This window comes from Myotis nattereri (assembly GCF_964212035.1).
Source record: "Myotis nattereri genome assembly, chromosome: 10".
Classification (NCBI taxonomy): Eukaryota; Metazoa; Chordata; class Mammalia; order Chiroptera; family Vespertilionidae; genus Myotis; species Myotis nattereri.
Window position 1 is genome coordinate 66646256 of NC_138085.1, and position 19243 is coordinate 66665498.

Sequence of the window (19243 nt, forward strand, 5' to 3'; positions counted from 1 at the left end):
TGCTATTTGTGGGCACTGGGGGTGGAGGTAGGGGGTGGGATGGCATTATTTTTTCCTGGGCAGGGCAGGAAGGCTTCACAAAGGAACCAGCAGAGAATGGCAATGTTTGAAAGATGAGAACACATTTAGAAGGATGTTAAGGTAACTTTGGGAATCTGAAAACTGACGCCACCACACCCATTTTCCAGTTGCTGGCTCTGCCCCCCGCCCTCCCCCCTCCAACAGACACACACCTTTGGTTGCAACAGAAATTAGACAGTACGTGTCACATGCTTCCTCCTCATCTCTGAGTTCTCTCTCCATCTAAGACGGACTTGAAATAAAGTTGGAAAACCTGAACCTCAGGAGGATAGTCAGGGACTGAATTTAGGAGTCTAATTTCCCCTTACCCGTGGGCTTTTTGTAATAACATGCAAATTACTGAGGCTCTCGGGGAAGTTAAATGCTTCTTATACTGAGATTATTTTTTTTAGGTAAAGTTGGGATCATTATGCATATGAAATATAGCCCCTTCTAAAGAAAAAGGTCACTGTTCCTCTTTACTGGCAGCCGGCCCCTGCTTTCTCTCTGCGCAGCTCCTCATACCTCCTACTTTTCCATTCTCTCAAGAAACGGTATCGCCCAAGCATTTCCGACTCAAGGGCATATGCTTACACATTCACACACAGTTTAAAAAATATAATACGTGGACTATGTTCAGTGCCAAACGTAGCTGTAATTATATATTTCTTTTGGACATGTTTTAGGTTATTAAAGCATGTAAATACTTTATCTCCCTCAAGTTTTCCGGGACTCTATTGGCAGAGAACCCTTTCCCTTTTTCTTTCCAGAGCATTGAACACACTTTCCTGAACACATAGTCCGTAACCTTCTTGCTGCGGCTCACCTTTTCCCAGCATCGTCTTTGAAAAGAATTTAACCTCCTTCCAACAACAACTTCTGGCTTCTTTTCCTTTGCTTATTTCCCTACAGAGGTATTCCATTTCTCACCCTAAGTTTCTGTTTTTCCTTTTTGCTATCACATCTAAAATTCCTATGTAAGGCCAAAAACTATGTTTACTGATAACCTACTAGGGGGAAAAAAAAATCATACCACATTGCCTCCAGGGTAATAAAACTTTTTGTCCCAATCCCCCCAGAAATGAAATCAGTCCGTGATCTTACCGAACTCCACTTGCCTACATAGCGATCTGCCAATTAACGAGGCAGTTTAAACGCCAGAGCACTTTAATTAGAATTGGGTGTTTTTTTTTCCAAATGTATTAGGACAATGCACAATCTTTATTTATTGAGAAGTCATTTTCAGTTTGCTGATCTACAGAGCAGATAGTATACTTAATTTGCTCCTGGCATGCAAGTTGTTTTCGGCACAGCCCTCACACAATGCCAAGTATTCGTTATCTGTGCCGAGCCCTCAGCAGCAAGTGAACACAGGCACGCACACACTTGATGTCCAGAGGCACAAAGGTAGGTAACTACATCTTGAAAGAAGGAATTATCACAGCTTCCTGCCTCTGAGTCCTATCTGTAACTATACCAGGAGCCCGGCTGCCGATGCTACAGATATATTTTACCATCCTGCGCACATGTCTGCAGGCCAGCAAGTCCACCGCTCCTTGTAAGGATCCTTGTTTCATGACGCCTTATCACTGTCTGATCCCAAGTATCGTATCCCACTGTGTCAAATGAATGTCACGTCCCCTCCAAACATCTCTGCAGAACTCTCTCCTGCCAGCTGTTAGTGCAGACACCTTTACGGCAAGGGGTCCTCAAGGATTTGAAGCTTGGCAGCAACTCTTAATACCTGGGTTACGGATAGATGGAGAGCCACGTGCAGCCGTGCTGGGGAGATCCGGGAGGCCCGTGAAAGGACTGCTGGAAAGCAAGCCTTTCCAGGGGCTTCCAGGGCACCTGGGATCCCGCCCGCCCTGGGTTGTGGCAGGATTCACCAGGGAAGGAGGGTCAAGGCGCAGCCAGAGATGCGGGCCTGGGCGGAACCACAGGGACCTTCTAGCACTGTCTCCGAGGGCAGCAAACTGCACCCTCTGGCTGCTTCCAAGAGACAAGTGTTGGCTCAGTTACTCAGACTCTCATTACCGCCCCCACCTTTAAAAGTTCTGAAGCTCACATGCAACCAACCAAGCAGGAAGGGAACCAAATAAAGACCTATTGATATACCAAAGGCGAGTCAAGCAAACCCATTTAGGCAAAAGCTCCGGTTAGTAAAAGAACACCCACCCCCATCCACGGTTATTTCAATCGCCACCACTATTAGCTATCCCGAAATCTACCCTGGAAAAGAGAGGATAAGATCCGGAACAGGATTTAACTTCCGATATTATCTTTAGAAAAGAAAAGAAGGAAAGAGAGCACGCCACAGCCACAGTACTAGAAGTGTTTTCTGTTAAGCCACATACAACGTCTGCCCTGTTACTAGTAAACTTACAGCAGTTGTCCAGATTGAAGCAAAAAAAAAAGAACAATTTAAAAAATCTTTGGAAGAGTCAAAAGCAAAATATTACAGAAGCCTAAGAAATTAAAGAAATTCACATGGCGAGGGATTGGCAGCTTAGGTAATTGAACTGAAAGTGAGAATCATGGAAGAGATCTACATAATAATTAGCTGCTGAGTTTTCTCATGTCGCACACTCCCAAATGGAGCATTTAGCATTCAGCAGACTTGTTAGCGAATAAATGCCCAACTGGAATTAACTAGCACCTCATTCTGCAAGGCTGCTCTTGGCAAAAATGTAATATCCACAAGGCAAAGCAAGGTGATTGCTGGTGAGGCTGTGCTGAGCCTCGCAATCTTCAGAGTAACACAAATGACATCACATCTCAGAGCCACAGGTCCACACCACCTCACTGCGCTCATGGCCCTGCCGCTGGGTAACAGGCGAAGGAAGGATAAACTTTCTAGTTCCCAACAGACCACTTTCCAAGCTTCGCTGTTGGCCTGAACTTGAAAGAGAGTGGAGATCTGCCCTCCGACAGGCACGCCAAAGAGCTTCCTGGTCCCAGGGCTCAGTGACACAGGGAGGGACAAGGAGCTGGCCAGAGGGCAGCAGGTCTCTCTGTGGAGACTATAATCGTTTCGTCCTCCAACATGAGGCGCCCAGGTGCTCCCCGCGGCCGGCCAGGGCCTCTCCTTCCACGCACTATTCTGTTATGTTTCTTTAAATTCAGTCAGCTCCTTCAGGAGACTCCCTGGCAAGTGAAAACAGCAGCAAAGGTAAAAGAATGCTGAGAATTTGGCTGCTGCCTGCAGTATTAGGAGAGACAGCAATTACTCAACTCGCCTAGTGTCAGAGGCAGAAATGAGCATGTGAATTTCGGCAAGTTTTGGCCTGTCTGTGCTCAAGCTTTCTCCCTTTGCATATCTGTCACCCACCTACCTCACAGTCCTAATAATTAATGAAGTTAATGAGAAAAATGGAGCAAGAGTGAACGCAGCAGGCCGGCACAGAGAGGCAGGCGTTCGTTCTACCTTGAGTCCAGATTAGGCCAGTTAATAAAGCTTAAAGATTGCCAGCACTTAAAAGGTGCCACTAACTTCCTGATAGATAACGATGTTTTGCTGTCTCCGCCCCATCTATGAAACCTAACCTTGGGAGAACTCCTGATCCGTTCCTCCAAGCCCTTCTGTTTATAGCATTAGGCAAAGAATCATGTAGACACCACCCCCTTCTCCTGCCTTAGCGCTGCAAACACAAGGTAATATTTGACTCCTGCCCAGCACTCCTTTGTAATAAAAACGTAGGTCTTACGACCAGAAGGGCCTTAAGATACCTGCTTCAGTCCCCCTGCCTCCAGGAGATAACCGTTTAATGCCCTTTTGACAAATTAAGGCAAAGTCAAGTCAAGGGAAGTCCAGGAGGTTTTATTTCAGTTACTGAGCTACTAAGAAATGAAGGGGGATCTGGGAGCCATGGCTATCAAGCCAACCTCATGCACAAGAATTTTGTGATATGTACCTTTGGGAGCAGCCCTAAATCCTCCCTGCAACAAGCCAGGATATGCAGACTCATTTAGTCTTTCGATTAAAATATAGAATTTATTTGACCCTTCGCTTTCTCATAGATAGTGGTGACAAATGTCCCTAGAACTTGTCCAAAACATGAGAACGCAATGGTTCTGAAATAGAAACAGCACACCCAATCTTCCTCTAATCATTTCATAATCTTTCCACGCTGGCTTTTCAGAGATAAAACTGTCTGCCATCCATCCCTGTTCCTCACTTCAGAATGTAAACGCCCATATCTTTTTTTAAAAAGGCAACGCTCCAAACTATGGAAAGTGCAAAACAGTAGGAAGGTTTTCAAGATCTGCCTTTGACAAGACGATGGGATGTTCTTCCTCTGCAGATTATAAACACACCCTCCGAGGGGACGGACAGAGCCCACACACCCCGTGTGGCTGATCCCTCCCACCTTCCAGGGCTGAAGTGGTCCTCCTACATACACGTCTATCTCAATACCCCAAGTCTAGTTCCCGTCACACTTCCTCAAGGTAGCTTTGCCTCATTTGGGAAGGTCTTGGGGTGTCTTAAAAAAAAGAGGCATCACAGCCCTGCTCTGCGGAGATAGATGACTTTTGTTATATCACAGCTGTGACCCGTTTTGCTTTGTGGCCTTTGGATGAGAAGCTAAATAAGTTACCTCTGGTAGACCAGGACTTTGCAGGCTCAGGTTTCATTCTGCCCTGCCAGAAATTCCTTTCTGTCTTGAGTCTGAGATGTTTGTTTATGGTTTTTGTTTTGAAATGCTAACTAAAACAGGCACAGTCCCTACAGTATCTTTTTTTTTTAACCTGCTGTAGCCATAGTGTGTTAAATACATAGCTAAAATTCCCAGAGGAGACTCCTCAAACTATATTCTCAGAAACTTTAAATATAAAATGGCAACACCTTTAAATAGAATTAACACCTAATGGCCATAAGACAAATGTTCCCAGCACATTTCCAATCAGGGTTTATTTTTCAATTTGACAAATATATACTTAAATGAAACCCTGAAATTTGAAAGTTTATCTCATTTTGCTCATAGGTTTCATGTTACTAAATACTAAAAAAATAAAAAAAATAAAACACATGATCTCACTCATTTGTGGAATATAATGAACAACATAAACTGATGAACAAAAATAGATCCAAAGACATAGAAGCATGGAACAGACCGTCAAACCTCATGGGGTGGGGGGGAAGGAATCAAACACAGGACTTGTATGCATGCATATAAGCACAACCAATGGAAACAGACAGTAGGGGGGTGAGGGCCTGTGCTGGGGGGGGTGGGGCAGAAGTGGGCGGGGGGAGGTCAATGGGCAGAAAAAGGAGACATGTAATACTTTCAACAATAAAGAATTTAAATTAAAAAAAATAGCCCTGATCGGTTTGGATCAGTGGATAGAGCGTCGGCCTGTGGACTGAAGGGTCCCAGGTTTGATTCCAGTCAAGGGCATGTACCTTGGTTGCGGGCACACCCCCTGTAGGGAATGTGCAGGAGGAAGCTGATCGATGTTTCTCTCATCCCTCTCCCTCTCCCTTCCTCTCTGTATAAAAATCAATAAAATAAATAAATAAAACACTAAAAAATCAATTTCTACTGTGTGATAAGGTTTGGTTGTCAAGAATAAAAAGTTATCAACTACTGACCCCTAGGATTATATCTTCATCAAGTTCTTCCTCCTTGTTCCATAATGGCCAACGTAAGGATTTGCCTTGTGAGTTCTCCGACCCCATTTACTCCGAAGCCAGGCATGAAGGAAGAGCTACCATTCTGTCTTCCTAAAGTGGGACCGACCACACCTACATTAGGAACAGAGGCGCCGAGATATTTCCATTCTAGGGGGTCTTTTCTGGCCTTCCATTGTTGCACAAAGACTTCCCAGGAAAACCGCACTAAAAATCCACAGGGAGGCTGCAGTATCAGCCCACAGGAAAGATGGATGGGACGCATGGGATCACAAAGAGCAAGACATGGACCTGGGCCGGCCCCGATCTCCTGGCTCACTCCCAAGCTGCCCTGTGTCTGAGTCGGCCGGGCCTGCTGCTGCTTCCTTCTGTGCCCTCAGTCACCCGAACCTGGCCTTGGCGATACTCCCAGGATCTCCAGGGATGCCTGGAAACTCACAGAAAACCGTCTAATAAAAGAAATGTAATTCACTTTCACAAAACCACATGCCATCAATATTAAGATATGTCACCTTTTTAAAAACCTTGATTGGAAGTAGCTCTCTGGAAGTCGAGGAGTCAAACCACAAAATCAAGCGAGTGTCCACACAGCGCTAAACAAACAACAGAGGGGCTGGGAGTTACCAGTTGAGCGGGATCAAGCGGGATTAAACGAATGAATGTTTCCTTGGTCCAGAAACCCTGGACTCAGGGTCCCCTGCTCTCAGTACTTCACAGACCCGTTCTCTCTGACAAACACCTGAGGCCAAAACTTCTCTGGCTGAGTCCTCTGCCAAAGAGACTTAGTTAAGTGTGGAGGAGGTGTGTGTGTCCACGAAGTTGAATTTTAAAAATCTTATATATAGAGAGAGAAAGCTAACAAAGAAGAAAATGAGAAAGGATGGAAATTAGAATTAATATTAATTATCTTTTTACAATCTATTTGGTAGTAGGAATACTAGCCATTATATGTGCGTACGCGCGCGCACACACACGTACGTAATATATATGTACATTCATTCTCACCAATCCTCACTATAATACCTACTTGATAGAAAGCTATTAAAATTCCATTTTCACAGATGAGGAAACTGAAGCCCCAAACAACTAAGCAAGCTGGCTGCTCACAGTTCAAGCAATAACCAAGCTGAGATTTGAACACAGGTTTACCTAACCCCAACGCCTATTTTCTATTTCCTAAAACATCGTGCACTGGAGGAGGGAGGAAAGGGTACCCTCAGGCCTTGCTTGGCACTACACCCTCCACTAAATTCTTCCCGTGGTCGGCGTCAGAGTTAGGGCCCCTCTTAGTCCTCCTGGGAGGCCAGCACTTCCATATCCCAGAGCTTGGCAGTATGTCTTGGACTATAATGAACTGCCTCAGCTAACTACCATCAGACCATGGCCTCTGTGAAAGCGGGCCCCTATCTTCTTTACTGTGGTAGAAAAGGAATTACCCTGATGGCAGCTCTTACTTACATGCCCCACTCTGTGCCCAGGGACCAGCTAGCTTTTCGCTAATTAAAGGCGAGGTGCAGGGCCAGTGGCATTGACACCACCTGGGAGTTGATGAGCAACGCAGAATCTCAGGCCTGGCCCAGGCCTTCTGAATCAGAACGCGCCTGTTTAATAAGACCCCCGGGTGATTTGTATGCACGTTAACATTTCAGAAGCACAGCTTTTTCTCATTCCATCCTCACCGCAAACATAGGTGGTACCTATTACTATTAACAGCTACGGAAACTCAGGCTTAGAAGTGGTAGCACCACTATAGAGCACAAAAACCAAACCCCACAGAAGCTGCTCAGTAAATACCTGAGTGGAAGGATGGCAAGGAAACAAGGAGGGCTAAAAGAAAACAGGAACGGACTGGTTAAATGTCTGGCCTCTGCTCTTGCCTAGCTTGTACCCATTGTGGCAACAGGAGGAGTGGGGCAGTGGTATCCATCAGTGCCACCCCCCGAGAGCTAGGAGCAAAATCCTCCAGAATATAATGTGAAGGAAAACACATTACTGATTATTATAGCAGAGTTCAGGTGCCCTCCCCTTTCCCAAATAAAGTACCAGCCCACAGATAAATCGTTATAGTTATACATTTACAATTCCTACAACTTAATGAAGAAAATGACAGATCCCTCCTTCTTTATTTTGACCCAAAATATACGAACTTGGTAGAAACTATTTAGACAAAGCGTAACAAATGGGCAACAGGAGGGAAAGCCGCAAATAACTTCAGAGGCCTTTAAACAAGCTGGTTAACTCAATGCACTTACAGTGTTGGGGGAAGGGGGAGGGGGAACGTGAACTCAATAATAATTCACTCCCTTCCTAAGAACTCAAACGCCTTTACTGATGAGCAATTACTCAGGTAGAGGAGGGTGAAGCCGAACAAGAAAATGAGCCCATACCAAGTTGTTTTACTTACATGAAGAGCAGCTTCATCATTATTGTTTACTCCACGCCGTTCATTCTTCTAAGTGCTTCGTAGGGAGGGATTTATTCACAATTATTTTTTTTAATATATTTTATTGATTTTTTACAGAGAGGAAGGAAGAGGGATACAGAGTTAGAAACATCGATGAGGGAGTAACATCGATCAGTTGCCTCCTGCACACCCCCTACTGGGGATGTGCCCGCAACCAAGGTACATGCCCTTGACTGGAATCGAACCTGGGACCCTTGAGTCTGCAGACCGACGCTCTACCCACTGAGCCAAACCAGTACGGCTATTCACTATTATTAACCCACTACACAGATCAGAAAACTGAGATGCACAGAAAAAAGGGAGTGCAGATTTGACCCCAGAAACCAAATTTCTAATACAAGCATTTCACATTGGCAATTAGCCAGGGTTGGGGGAAGGGAGGTAAGGAAGTGAAAACTGTTCATTTTGTAACAGGTGAAAAAGGGACCTATTTTAAATTTTATTTCTTTTCATGTGGGCCCAAAAGGAACACTTACTAGTGTTTACCTTGAGAGCTTTCTTAAATGTAAGTATATTCACCCCCACCCTGTGTCCATAAACCTGTCTAAGCACAGAGGTTTTCCATGATTTGACCAGGCTAACTGGCCAGGACAAGCAGCAGCGAGTGGGTGAAGCTGGCAGATGCTGATAAAGGGACACCTCTCAGTTCACTGCCCACGCTCATCTGCCTAGTGGAACAAGCCAGAACAAAGAGAACATCGCTCTCCAAAGGCAACTTGCCATTGTGAGCCACGGCTACTAAAGTGTTAAGAATGCAGCCTCATTCTTAGATGTTGGGAAACACTATTTTGTACTGCACAGGCTCTAAGAATGGGGAGGGTCCCCTCCCCCACCCCAAAGAACTCCTACTCCTACTTTTAAATTTAGTTCGAATTTGAATGCTCCTTTTTCGCTTTGCTACCAGGGCTTGAAAAGATCCTCCCAGATCCTGTGATTCCTAGAACAAATTTCGGCCACATCTTTCACTCACCAACTAATCACATACAGACTCCCAGAATCACTTCTACTTGGCTCGAACTTATATGATTATGTAGACTTTTTAAAGGTCTTGCTGCCCAATTCTTCATCTTGATTAAGAGTGTCAAGAGTGGGGAACTCATCTGAGAGGTCCCCAGGCTCTCCGGTTGCTCCCCAGCCCCGGCAGAGGGCCTAGGAGAATAGATGATCAATGAATGAGTGACTGCTTTCCATGCAAAGACAAGACAGATGTTTGAAAATTCAATTTTGGAGAATTCAGTCTCTGAGAAGGAAGGCTTTTAGTTATGCATGCATGCCTGACTCGTCCACTGTTTCTTCTTCAAATAATTAATGGAGCTTTATTAGGGCGCCTCCAAAATCCTGATGCTACATGCGCTGTATGGAACACAGCGTCACAGGAACCTGCTTCACCAAACACATTTACCTTCCACTCACTTTCCCACATCCTATCGGATGGTATGTACACGCCACAGCAGCACTGCCATCTCTCATGTCAGTGCCATAGCCTGAAAGACGTTAAACACACCCACATTTTTCAGGAATTTCACAATTAACGTCTGGAATGTGTTTTGGATTATTCTTCAAAGGATGACATAGCTGCCCTAAGATGAATTCAATATTTTTCCCTTCTCCCATTTGTCATTCTTTAGTCCTCCCACTCCATTACCTTCTCAGGGTCATCTGTTTTATCTATTTCCCCCAACTTCATAATGCCTGTCCCCTTGTGTCCCCCCTCTCCCCCGCAAGCTATCCCCTTGTTCATGCAGATCACTGCATGTTAATCAATCCCCCCAAAACACAGAAACCTGCACCACATCACCAAACACCGCCTACACCTGGATACAATGCCCGTCATGAAGCACTGTTCAGAACAGTTTTCTTCATAAATTAACCTGCTTGCAACTGCACTGCCAACATACTGCTTGTAGACCGTCCTGGTCACTGTTAAATATGTGTTCATGGCTGCACATGTCTCCAGACTTGCCAGTGTTGCCTTTCTGATCCTCTGCAATTCCTTTGCCCAGTGTTTTTATGTGACCAGACTCCTCAGTAACAGTGAGGAGGACTTCGCAAGCTTGACAGTCCAAGGGAAGGTCAGAAAGTCCTGTCATTTGTGTATGTGCAGTGAATAGTCTCTCCGTGTTCTGTCAATATTTATTTTTGGGAGGAACTAATTATTTCCTTGTTTACTTGCATTTCTCTTCCCATACCCTATGAATGTATTTTTATAGGCCCTCTGCTTGCTTCTCGCAGGCATGGCAAAGCTCATGCTCACTGAAGACTTGGAGAAAAAGAAACACATTATGGCAACAGTATCAGAAAACCAGTCTGTGCTGTGCTGTAAGCACCCAGACCATAGCCTTGATTCTTGTACTCCCTGCCCTACGGAAAGTGGGCAGAAGGAACGTTTAAAGTACCTGGGCAAGGAAAGGAGGCAGTTTTTAGACAGGAGTGGTGAAAACACTGAAGTTCCATAAAGAGGACATAACCACTAGAAAGAAAGTTGGTGCTCAACTGCGATACCCATCACCTGGATCTAACACAGCCACGTTCTCAGGGCAAAGCCACTCAGCAAGCTGGCACCTCACTCTGTCCACACACCATCAAATGCAAGACACCATCTGCCCTTTGTTACTTAGAGAAGATTCTCTTTGGCACCTCTCCCCATCCCTTACACCAAAGCATACGTAGTCTTCCACATTAGGAGGAAAAAAACCCGTCCTCACCCCCTTATCTCAACATGTAATCCTCACCGTCCAATCAGAACGTTCTTCCTAGAAAATCCCCCTTCAGTCCCTTTTCAACACTCTCTTGGAACTCCCGAAGAGCTCTCCTGTCCAGTCTTCTTGCTCCAGAGTTCAGAATCCAAACCTGTTCCTCTGGCTTCCAGGCCATTTACCTGGAGGCAGGCAGCCCGGCCAAGAACCAGGCCACTCAGGATGTTGCCAAGGGCACAGGAAGACCCACCAAATGCCTGGAAACAGGAAAGAGTTGGGTCTTCCCAAAGGCCAGCACTCACGTTGTTTATTTATTATATATTTTTATCGATTTCAGAGAGGAAGGGAGAGAAGGAAATACCAATGATGAGAGAGAATCATTGATTGGCTGCCTCCTGCACCCCCCCCCCCCCACACACACACACACACCTTACTGGGGTCCGGCCACCACCTGAGCATGTGCCCTTGACTGGAACCAAACCCAGGGAGGGAGGGCCCTTCAGTCTGCAGGCCAATGCCAAACCACTGAGCCAAACCAGCTGGGGCAGCACTCACTTTTTAGACTGAGGGAAAGCAGAAAAAACCACAGGTGTCTGATTCTAGGCTCAATTTTTAAAATGCAATTATCCTAAAACTTTTTTTATTAATAACTTAATGAGGATATACTCAATAGCAATCTAAATTATGCCCCCAAAAGTTCGAGTGTCGGTATCATGTGAGCCACCGGACCCAACTGTTCACATTATGTAACCTTTCAGAAAATACTTTTTCCTCAGTCTTCTTTCTGTGGAGAGGACAGGTCGCTTATCCAGTGCACACTTACTGAGAGCCTACGATGGACCAGGGTGCCTTAACAACCTAAGGCATTGTGCCGTAAGTTGGAAGGGGTCCATTTCTGCACTGATTTATCTAACTCACTCTGTGAACTGCAGTTAACAATATAATCCCTCACACACAAAACCAGTATGCGAGGTAACACAAAAATTACTGCAAGTTGGCAAATAGAGCAATGCAATTTATATTTAAGTTATGTCACCAAAGCAGGTAGATTAGTCATGATAATATTTCTATACCAAGCAATATGTTTTCTCAGTGGAGCCAATTAAATAAGAAGTTTTTCAAGAGTTTTCATTAACAGATACAACCAGTAGGGGTCATTTTAGTGCAAAAATTGCAGCAAAAGAGACTTCAACATGAATAAAATATATCGATTCCTATTCATGTTAGTTATGATAATCGTGTTTCAGTGCATGACTCTCTGAATAAAAACGGAAACTGAGGGAAACACTGGCCATTGGGAAGTTTCTTGCAAAGTAACAGAAAAACAAGAGAAAGTCAGCACCTTCTACATAATTACTGATGTGTAAAGACTCTAATTCTAAAAAAGAAAAAAGGTTACTCACTTAAGCTATGTTTTCCATAAATCTTGTAGTAAAGTGAAATACTGGAAATTGTAGATACACTTTTGAAAATGCCTGTTTAAATCCAACCATATATCGTGCCAGGTAACACTGTCCTTCTAACTTTGGTTTCATGGGTTCAGAATGTAACTTAATTGCTGCTTTTAGAATTCTAAAAAAATTAAAATAAAGTGCCCTGGGCACACAATTTTGGTAGCTGAAAATAGGCCTGCTAAAAGAAAAGTGATGCTAGGAGACATGAATTCAAATATAATCATGGCAGCAACGATTTTAAAGGCTCATACCAAGTGCTTGGGGTGTTACCAGAAGAAAGGACGCTATGAGGGATCGCATCATTTCAGAGGAATGAAAGGCTCACCAGCCAACTGCCAAAATAACTATATACTCTGACACCGTGCTATTGTTGCCAAAACGCTTGATTACTGTTCCCTAGGCTCCACATTTCCTCCACCAGAAATATATCACGAAGAAACAAAACAAGGGTGAGCATCTTCAGAGCCTCCCAAAGTCCTTCTCAGAGCACAGCAGTTTCCACTGCATTTAACCCCGGTTCACGTTGCCTGTTCTTTTCAGATTGATGGGGGGCTGGCTTAAGTGCACTGTACACTCCAAGTGGCAGGGTTCAAAGATGCATCTTTCAGCCCAAGTCATGGAGGGTTACCCAAGTCAAACACATAAAACTGTAACAGAAGTTGCTCTCCTGGCAGTTTTTCCTGATGAGAGAGACCTAAACACAAAATGGGACTTAACACCAGGTGAGAGGCGTTTGCATTTCGGGCAAATGAACTCTTCTAACCCAGGGTCTTAAGAGGGCAGGTACCCGGCCCTTCTGAGAAGTGTTCCCTCCACTCACTGCCCACTAGCCTCCAAACCAGAGAGACCTCCCGGATTTTCCTGTCCAAAATCTAAAAACAGCACGTATAAGTACATATGCACCTCTGTGTATTTAAGGGAAACCGCAGAATGGAAGCCTTTTAATACACCCATCAAACCCCTAAGGTTGCTACCCTCTTTCTAGTACCCGACACAACCAACACATATTGTGCGTTGCTTCCAAAAAAAAACAAAAAAAAACCACCCTTCTTCTTTCCCTGTTTTCCTAGGTGCTGGCCGCGAGCAGTAAGGAAGGGACCGGGCAGAGGGCCCCTGTCCCTCCCCCTCGCCTCGCAGCTCCTCTGCTCAGACACTAGGATGCCCCAGAGCAGCATCATCACCCCAACGTCAGCCCGAGCAATGCTCCCACTTCCCACTGGTGCTCAGGAGCCCTGCCCATCAGCCACATAAAAAGAACTCACTGCCTCTGTCTAGACCCCAACCCAGCCCAGGCACCCCGAGGCGAGGCCGAGGCAAGCGGGCCGGGTTTAAGGCCAACACCCTCCCTACAGCGGTCCTCCCGGGGAAGGGAGGAGGCGCCACGCATCTCCTCTCCTTCTCCCTCCATCAGCCTCAACACGCCGTGCGCAAGGCTCCGTGGAGAACAATCCTCGCTGTCAAACAAAAAGAAGGCAACCGGCAACGCGCTAGGAAACACGCAGCTACTGATCTCCAACAGCAGCCACTAAGAGGAACAACTTTTCACTCCCAGATGCGAGCCCCCTTCCCCCTCTCCATTCAGCAGAGAGAGCCTTCGGCCGTTTTCAATAGGCAAATAAATGAGTAACCACCGAACGTAACTTCCCCGGGCTGCCAGGCGCCCGGGCTGAAACTGATTTATATGCGGAGGAGGAGGAAGGGGGTGAAGGAAGAGCGCAGGGAAATAACCAGGGAGTCGCAGGGAGGGAGAGGGAGACACGTCTCCCCTGCCCACAGGATCTCGCGACCGGCGTGCGCACTCGGTCCCACGCGGCGCTCCCGTGGGGAGGGCGACGGGGGCCGGCCGCCCCGAGGGGCTCGCGACAGCCCCCGCAGTGCCCCTGCCCGCGGCACCCCCACCTCGGGGCGCAGGGCCGGACCTCCGCGCGCAGCCCGAGCCCGAATGGCCACCCGCGCGCGACCCCTCCCACCCGCTCGCCGGCCTCCACCCCCGGAATCCAACCTCGCCGCGGCAGGCCGAGCGCGGGGGGAGGCAGCGAGCGGGAACCGAGGGGCGCGGGGCTCCCTTCCGGGGCCGGGGGGGGGGGGCCGCCCCTTCTCCCGCGGAGTCCTCTCTCCGCAAAGTCTCGGCCAAACTTTGTTCTGCGCCGAGCGACGGCGCGGGCCAGGTGGGAGAGGGCCGTGGCGCAGGGCCCTACCTTCACAAACGCCCACTTCGTATTCGGTGATGGAGTCGCCATTGAGCGGGGGGCGGATGACACAGCGCAGCCCCCGGTCGCAGGCGCCGTGGAGCCCGTAGGCGCCGCCGCAGCTCTCGTTCCTCTGGCGGGCGCACATGTAGCAGCAGCCGCAGACGCCCTGCACGATGCTCCCCGGGCAGTTCCTGGGCTCCTCGCACTTGGACTCGTCGCAGGGCAGGCAGACCAGCGCGCGGGTGCCGGAGCGCGCCAGCAGCAGCAGCAGCGGCCCCAGCAGCCAGACCAGGAGGTGCCCGCAGCCGGCCAGCCCCCTGCCCCCCGCCACCAAGTACATCCTCCTGCGCCGCCGCCGCCTCCTCCTCGCAGCCGGGCCGGGAGCGGGGCGGGCGCCCTCCCCTGCGTGGGGCACACGCGCCGCCGCCGCAGCACCCGCCGCCCGCGGTCCTCGCCGCCCCCCTGGGGGTCTCCGGGGCGCGCCTCCTCTGGCGGGGCGAGGCCCCCGCCTCCCGTGCGGGCCGCGCCGACCCCGAGCCCGCTAGCCTTGGCGCCCGCGGTGGCTTCCCCTCCTCCTCCTCCTCCCGGGAGGGAGGGGAAAAAAAGAAAAAAAGTTTCCTCTCGGCAGCTCCGGTTCAACCCAAACTTCTGGCGGCGGCGGCGCTCAGCTCCAGCCCGGGCTGGCGGCGCCTCCTCCTCCTCCTCCGCGTCGGCCGGCCCCGCGGCGCTAGCGGCAGCGGCAGCAGCGGCGGCGGCGGCGCAGCCCCCGGGCGGGTCCCCGCCTCCCGAGCCGCCGAGCGGGCGCGGAGCAGCAGCGGAAGGTTGGCGGTGCTCGCGGCGCGCGCCCCGCTCCACTCACTCCGGCGCGGCTCCTCCGGGCGCTTGTTTATGGCTGGAGCCTCCGCCGCTCGGGCTGCGCCCTCCCCCATCCTACCTCATCCCAGGCCTCGCCCCCCCCACTCCCCCCGCGCCGCGCGCCGCTCATTGGCTGCCCCCGCCACCCTCCCGGCCGGCCGGCCCCCTCCTCCTCCCCCTGCCTCCCGCCCGGGCGGCCGGGCCCTTCCTCCCTCGCACGCCTCCTTCTCCTCCCCCTCCTCCCTCTCCTCCCCCTCCTCCCCCTCCTCCCTCTCCTCCTCCTCCTCCTCCTCCTCCTCCTCCTCCTCCAGGCCCCGGAGCATCGAGCCGGCCTTGAGGCCGAGCCTTTGCGCGCCTGTTTCCGCGGGCGCCGCGGCTCGGGGTTTGGGGCGCTCTGGGTGAGCAGCGACCGGGGTTTGGGGCGCTCTGGGTGAGCAGCGACCGGGGTTTGGGGCGCTCTGGGTGAGCAGCGACCGGGGTTTGGGGCGCTCTGGGTGAGCAGCGACCGGGGTTTGGGGCGCTCCGGGTGAGCAGCGAGAGTCGCAAGTCCCGAGCGCCCGCCGGCAGCGGGGCCTTCCTGGGAGCCCCGAGGGCGAGACCTCCGGGGCCGGTTTGGAGTTCGGAGAGCGACGGGGTCCCCACAATCTCAGGGCCGAGGGGATTGTTGCAGCCTGGGCTGGGGCGCCGTCCGGATCGAACCCCGGGAGAGGGAAGTACATGCATGGAGCCTTCGTAAAGTGGATGCGAATCCATCTTTCACTCGAGCTGGGAATAGACTTTGTAAAAGATACTATGTAATGGAGTCTCGGGCAGCTCGGGGCGCCTCCAGCGAAGCTGCTGGGGAATTAACTAACTGCTTTAAAAATGGTCTGGGTAAATACTCCGCGGGGGAGGGGGGCTGTGGGGGCTGCGGTAGCTCGGTTGGATTGTAACTGTCCACAGTCTGTATGTTTGGTCTCTCTGCTCTGCGCCGAGGTGCTGTATTATGGGAGGGGGTGAATGGAAAGTAACAGAGCTGACTGTTCCTCCCCTGAGTAAGGCGGAATACTGGATTATCACACGTCTTGACATGACTAGACCCGTATATCTCGTGCATCGTTAATGTCATCTTAGAATGCCCGTTTCTTTCCCAAGCTCGTGGACAAAAATGGTAGGTTTCCATTTTTTCATTTGTTGTGAATATATTAATAAAGAAGACGTATGGCCTTGGCCCAGTAGCTCAGCTGGTTAGAGCATCGTCCTGATAACGCCAGGTTGCGGTTTCCATCCTGGTCAAGGCACATACAAGAATCAGCCAATGAATGCAGAAATAACTGCAACAACAAGCCTCTCTCTCTCCCCCCCCCCCATATCAATAAATAAACTTAAAAAGTAAGTCGTATGCTTAAGATTTTTTATGATAAACCAGTTTTAAAACAACAGAAATGATGCAGAATGTGTCCTGTGGAGATTGTGTCCAGCTCCTCTGTGGCTGTGAGAAAAGGCTCTCAACAATGACCAGCTCTGTAGTGGCCCACCATTCGTTCACAGGATGCGCACCAGAGTCAATAAAATTAGTGAATTCACAAAAACTGACCTGGATCGGTGTGGAAAAAACGATCAGGTCCTGCGGCAGGTGTGAGGTGGGAATGGCCGATGGACTTTCTTACCCAAAACGGTCTGACTGCAGGAAGGTGGCAGCCAAGTGGGCCCTGAAAATCATGACTAATGAACCCAAGTTAATAGCATGGCGGTGTCAGGAGAAAGGAAACAGAGCTGCCTTTGAAACCCTCTGTTTGCGGAACAAATTTACAGTTATTATAAATATTTTGCTTTAACCACTCTAATCCTGAACGGAAAAGCCAAAGTTACCGGTGGAATATTCCCCAGTCGCTGGCATCAGAAAACCAAACCTTCCTACAATTATATGTCTTTGTCCTGAGGAGGGCAAGAGGCTCATTAATGATCAGTGATTGCCAGAGGTAATAGAGAAGAAACAGTAGGAAGGGAAGTGAGCATCCCATTCTCTGGAAGATAAACCCTTCTAGCGCTGTTGGGATGACTCCTTTCCAAGGATGCTGCGGAGACAATTCCTGCAATTCTGTAAGTCAGCTTAGATGACCCACGAAGGACCTCATACCCTAAGGTTCCATGATTGTAACTACTAAGTGATACAAATCATTTAAAATATGCCCGATTTTCTAGTAGCAAAATTCAAGAAAAGTTAGCCACACTACACTGTGAAACCGGGCTGTTTCTTGTACCCCAACTATGCAGCCGCGCTTCACGTGGGGTTTGCCAACAAACTGTCATCATTACGCTGTGTTAAAAGGCCCTCTCCACTCTTGCAGAGGAGGTTATCTGTATTTCTGTTCAAATGGAAGCATAAAGGCATTTTTAAAACACAGCAGATAACATTGTGGGACTCAACAGGAAAAGCCAAGGTCAGGTGATGGGGGAAAATGCACAGAAAGAAAATCACTTTCCTTTGACAAAAAAAAAGAGAGTAGTAATCTTTGTCAGAGTCTCGTTTTTTATTCGTGTTTGTTTGTTTGGCAATATAGTAAGGGTTAGAGAAAGCTAGAGATTGAACACAGGCAAGGGACTATATGGAGGTCCCCATCCATCCTTAGGATTCCAGAGGTAGAGCAACTTGGAAGGTAGATACAGGTTGATTTCTTATGGGAATTCAAGCCAGACTTAGAACTGGAGAGAGTCTTAAAACTTAAGATGGATGCATCAGCTCAAAAAAAACTCAAGTTACAGGTAGTCCTTTGCCAGAGAATAGGTCAGAGAAGCAAAGGAGAAAACAGGGTAATGACTGGAAGCCTAATAACTAGGGGCCAATAAACCTGCAAGGGCCTGGCAACTTCTGGGAACCAGAGTGTGAACTAGGAGCTCAGTTACTAAATAGCTGTTTCTTCCAGAAGCCCAGGCAATGGAACTGATGCTCAAACACAGAAGGAGTCCCTCATCTTTAGAGACTACCAGGGGTGGGCAAACTTTTTGACTGGAGGGCCACAATGGGTTCTTAAACTGGCCCGGAGGGCCGGAACAAAAGCATGGATGGAGTGTTTGTGTGAACTAATATAAATTCAAAGTAAACATCATTACATAAAAGGGTATGGTCTTTTTTTTTTTTTTTTAAGTTTTATTCATTTCAAACGGGCCTGATCCGGCCCACGGGCCGTAGTTTGCCCACGGCTGGACTAGACTGAGGATGCAGAAGAGACATTGGGGGGGGGGGGTTGTCCCAACACGGTGCCATTTGGGGGTCAAAGGAGAAAGTGGACTGAGAGGGATTGCATAGACCCTGAAAGGTATGTACAAATATGAGTTAGAGTCATACGTGAAACATGGTTTAATGCCCCCTCCTCTGGGAAGTCTTGAACTTTCCCCCTGATCTATTCTATAGCATTTTGTAAGGACCTCTGCTTGCAGCATTTATGTTATATTACAAATCGTTCTGTAAATAGCTCGGAACCCCATTAGATTGACATCGGAGGGGGCCTAATTTATAAGAATACATGCATGTGTGAATGAGTTGAAAAAGGGAGAAAGGGAAGAATTACAGACCAAAAGGTATTTAAACATTTTTGTCTGTGGCCCTTGTCTCATGGTTTTAGTACATGCCTCTAAAATAAGCACTTGAAAGGATGGTTGGGGCAAGACGGAGTCTAAAAAACTGAAAGAAAAAAAAACACATAAAAAAACCCACAAACAGTAACAACAACACAACAAAACAAAAGCCAGAAAACAAAAGAATCCCACAGGTGGGAAAGGAAAGGGAGCTAGAATATACTTCTGATGGAAGTCTGCCCTCTATCGGGCGTTGAGGGGTTTAGATGGGAGGGGTTTGCTACATTGTGGAAAATGTCTGAAAATCAAAGTGCCCAGTGGGGGGCCCAGCA

General features: G+C 48.5%; 1 protein-coding gene across 1 annotated transcript in view; it reads right to left on the reverse strand.

Annotated features, from left to right (window-relative positions):
- Positions 1 to 14929, reverse strand: part of CRIM1 (cysteine rich transmembrane BMP regulator 1) — a 175547-nt gene extending 160618 nt beyond the window's left edge. Inside the window, exon 1 of the mRNA XM_081100911.1 lies at positions 14505 to 14929. Within this exon, the coding sequence (XP_080957037.1) occupies positions 14505 to 14838 (334 nt within the window). The 5' untranslated portion in view covers positions 14839 to 14929. The remainder of the gene's footprint in view (positions 1 to 14504) is intronic.
- Positions 14930 to 19243: the final 4314 nt, after the last annotated feature.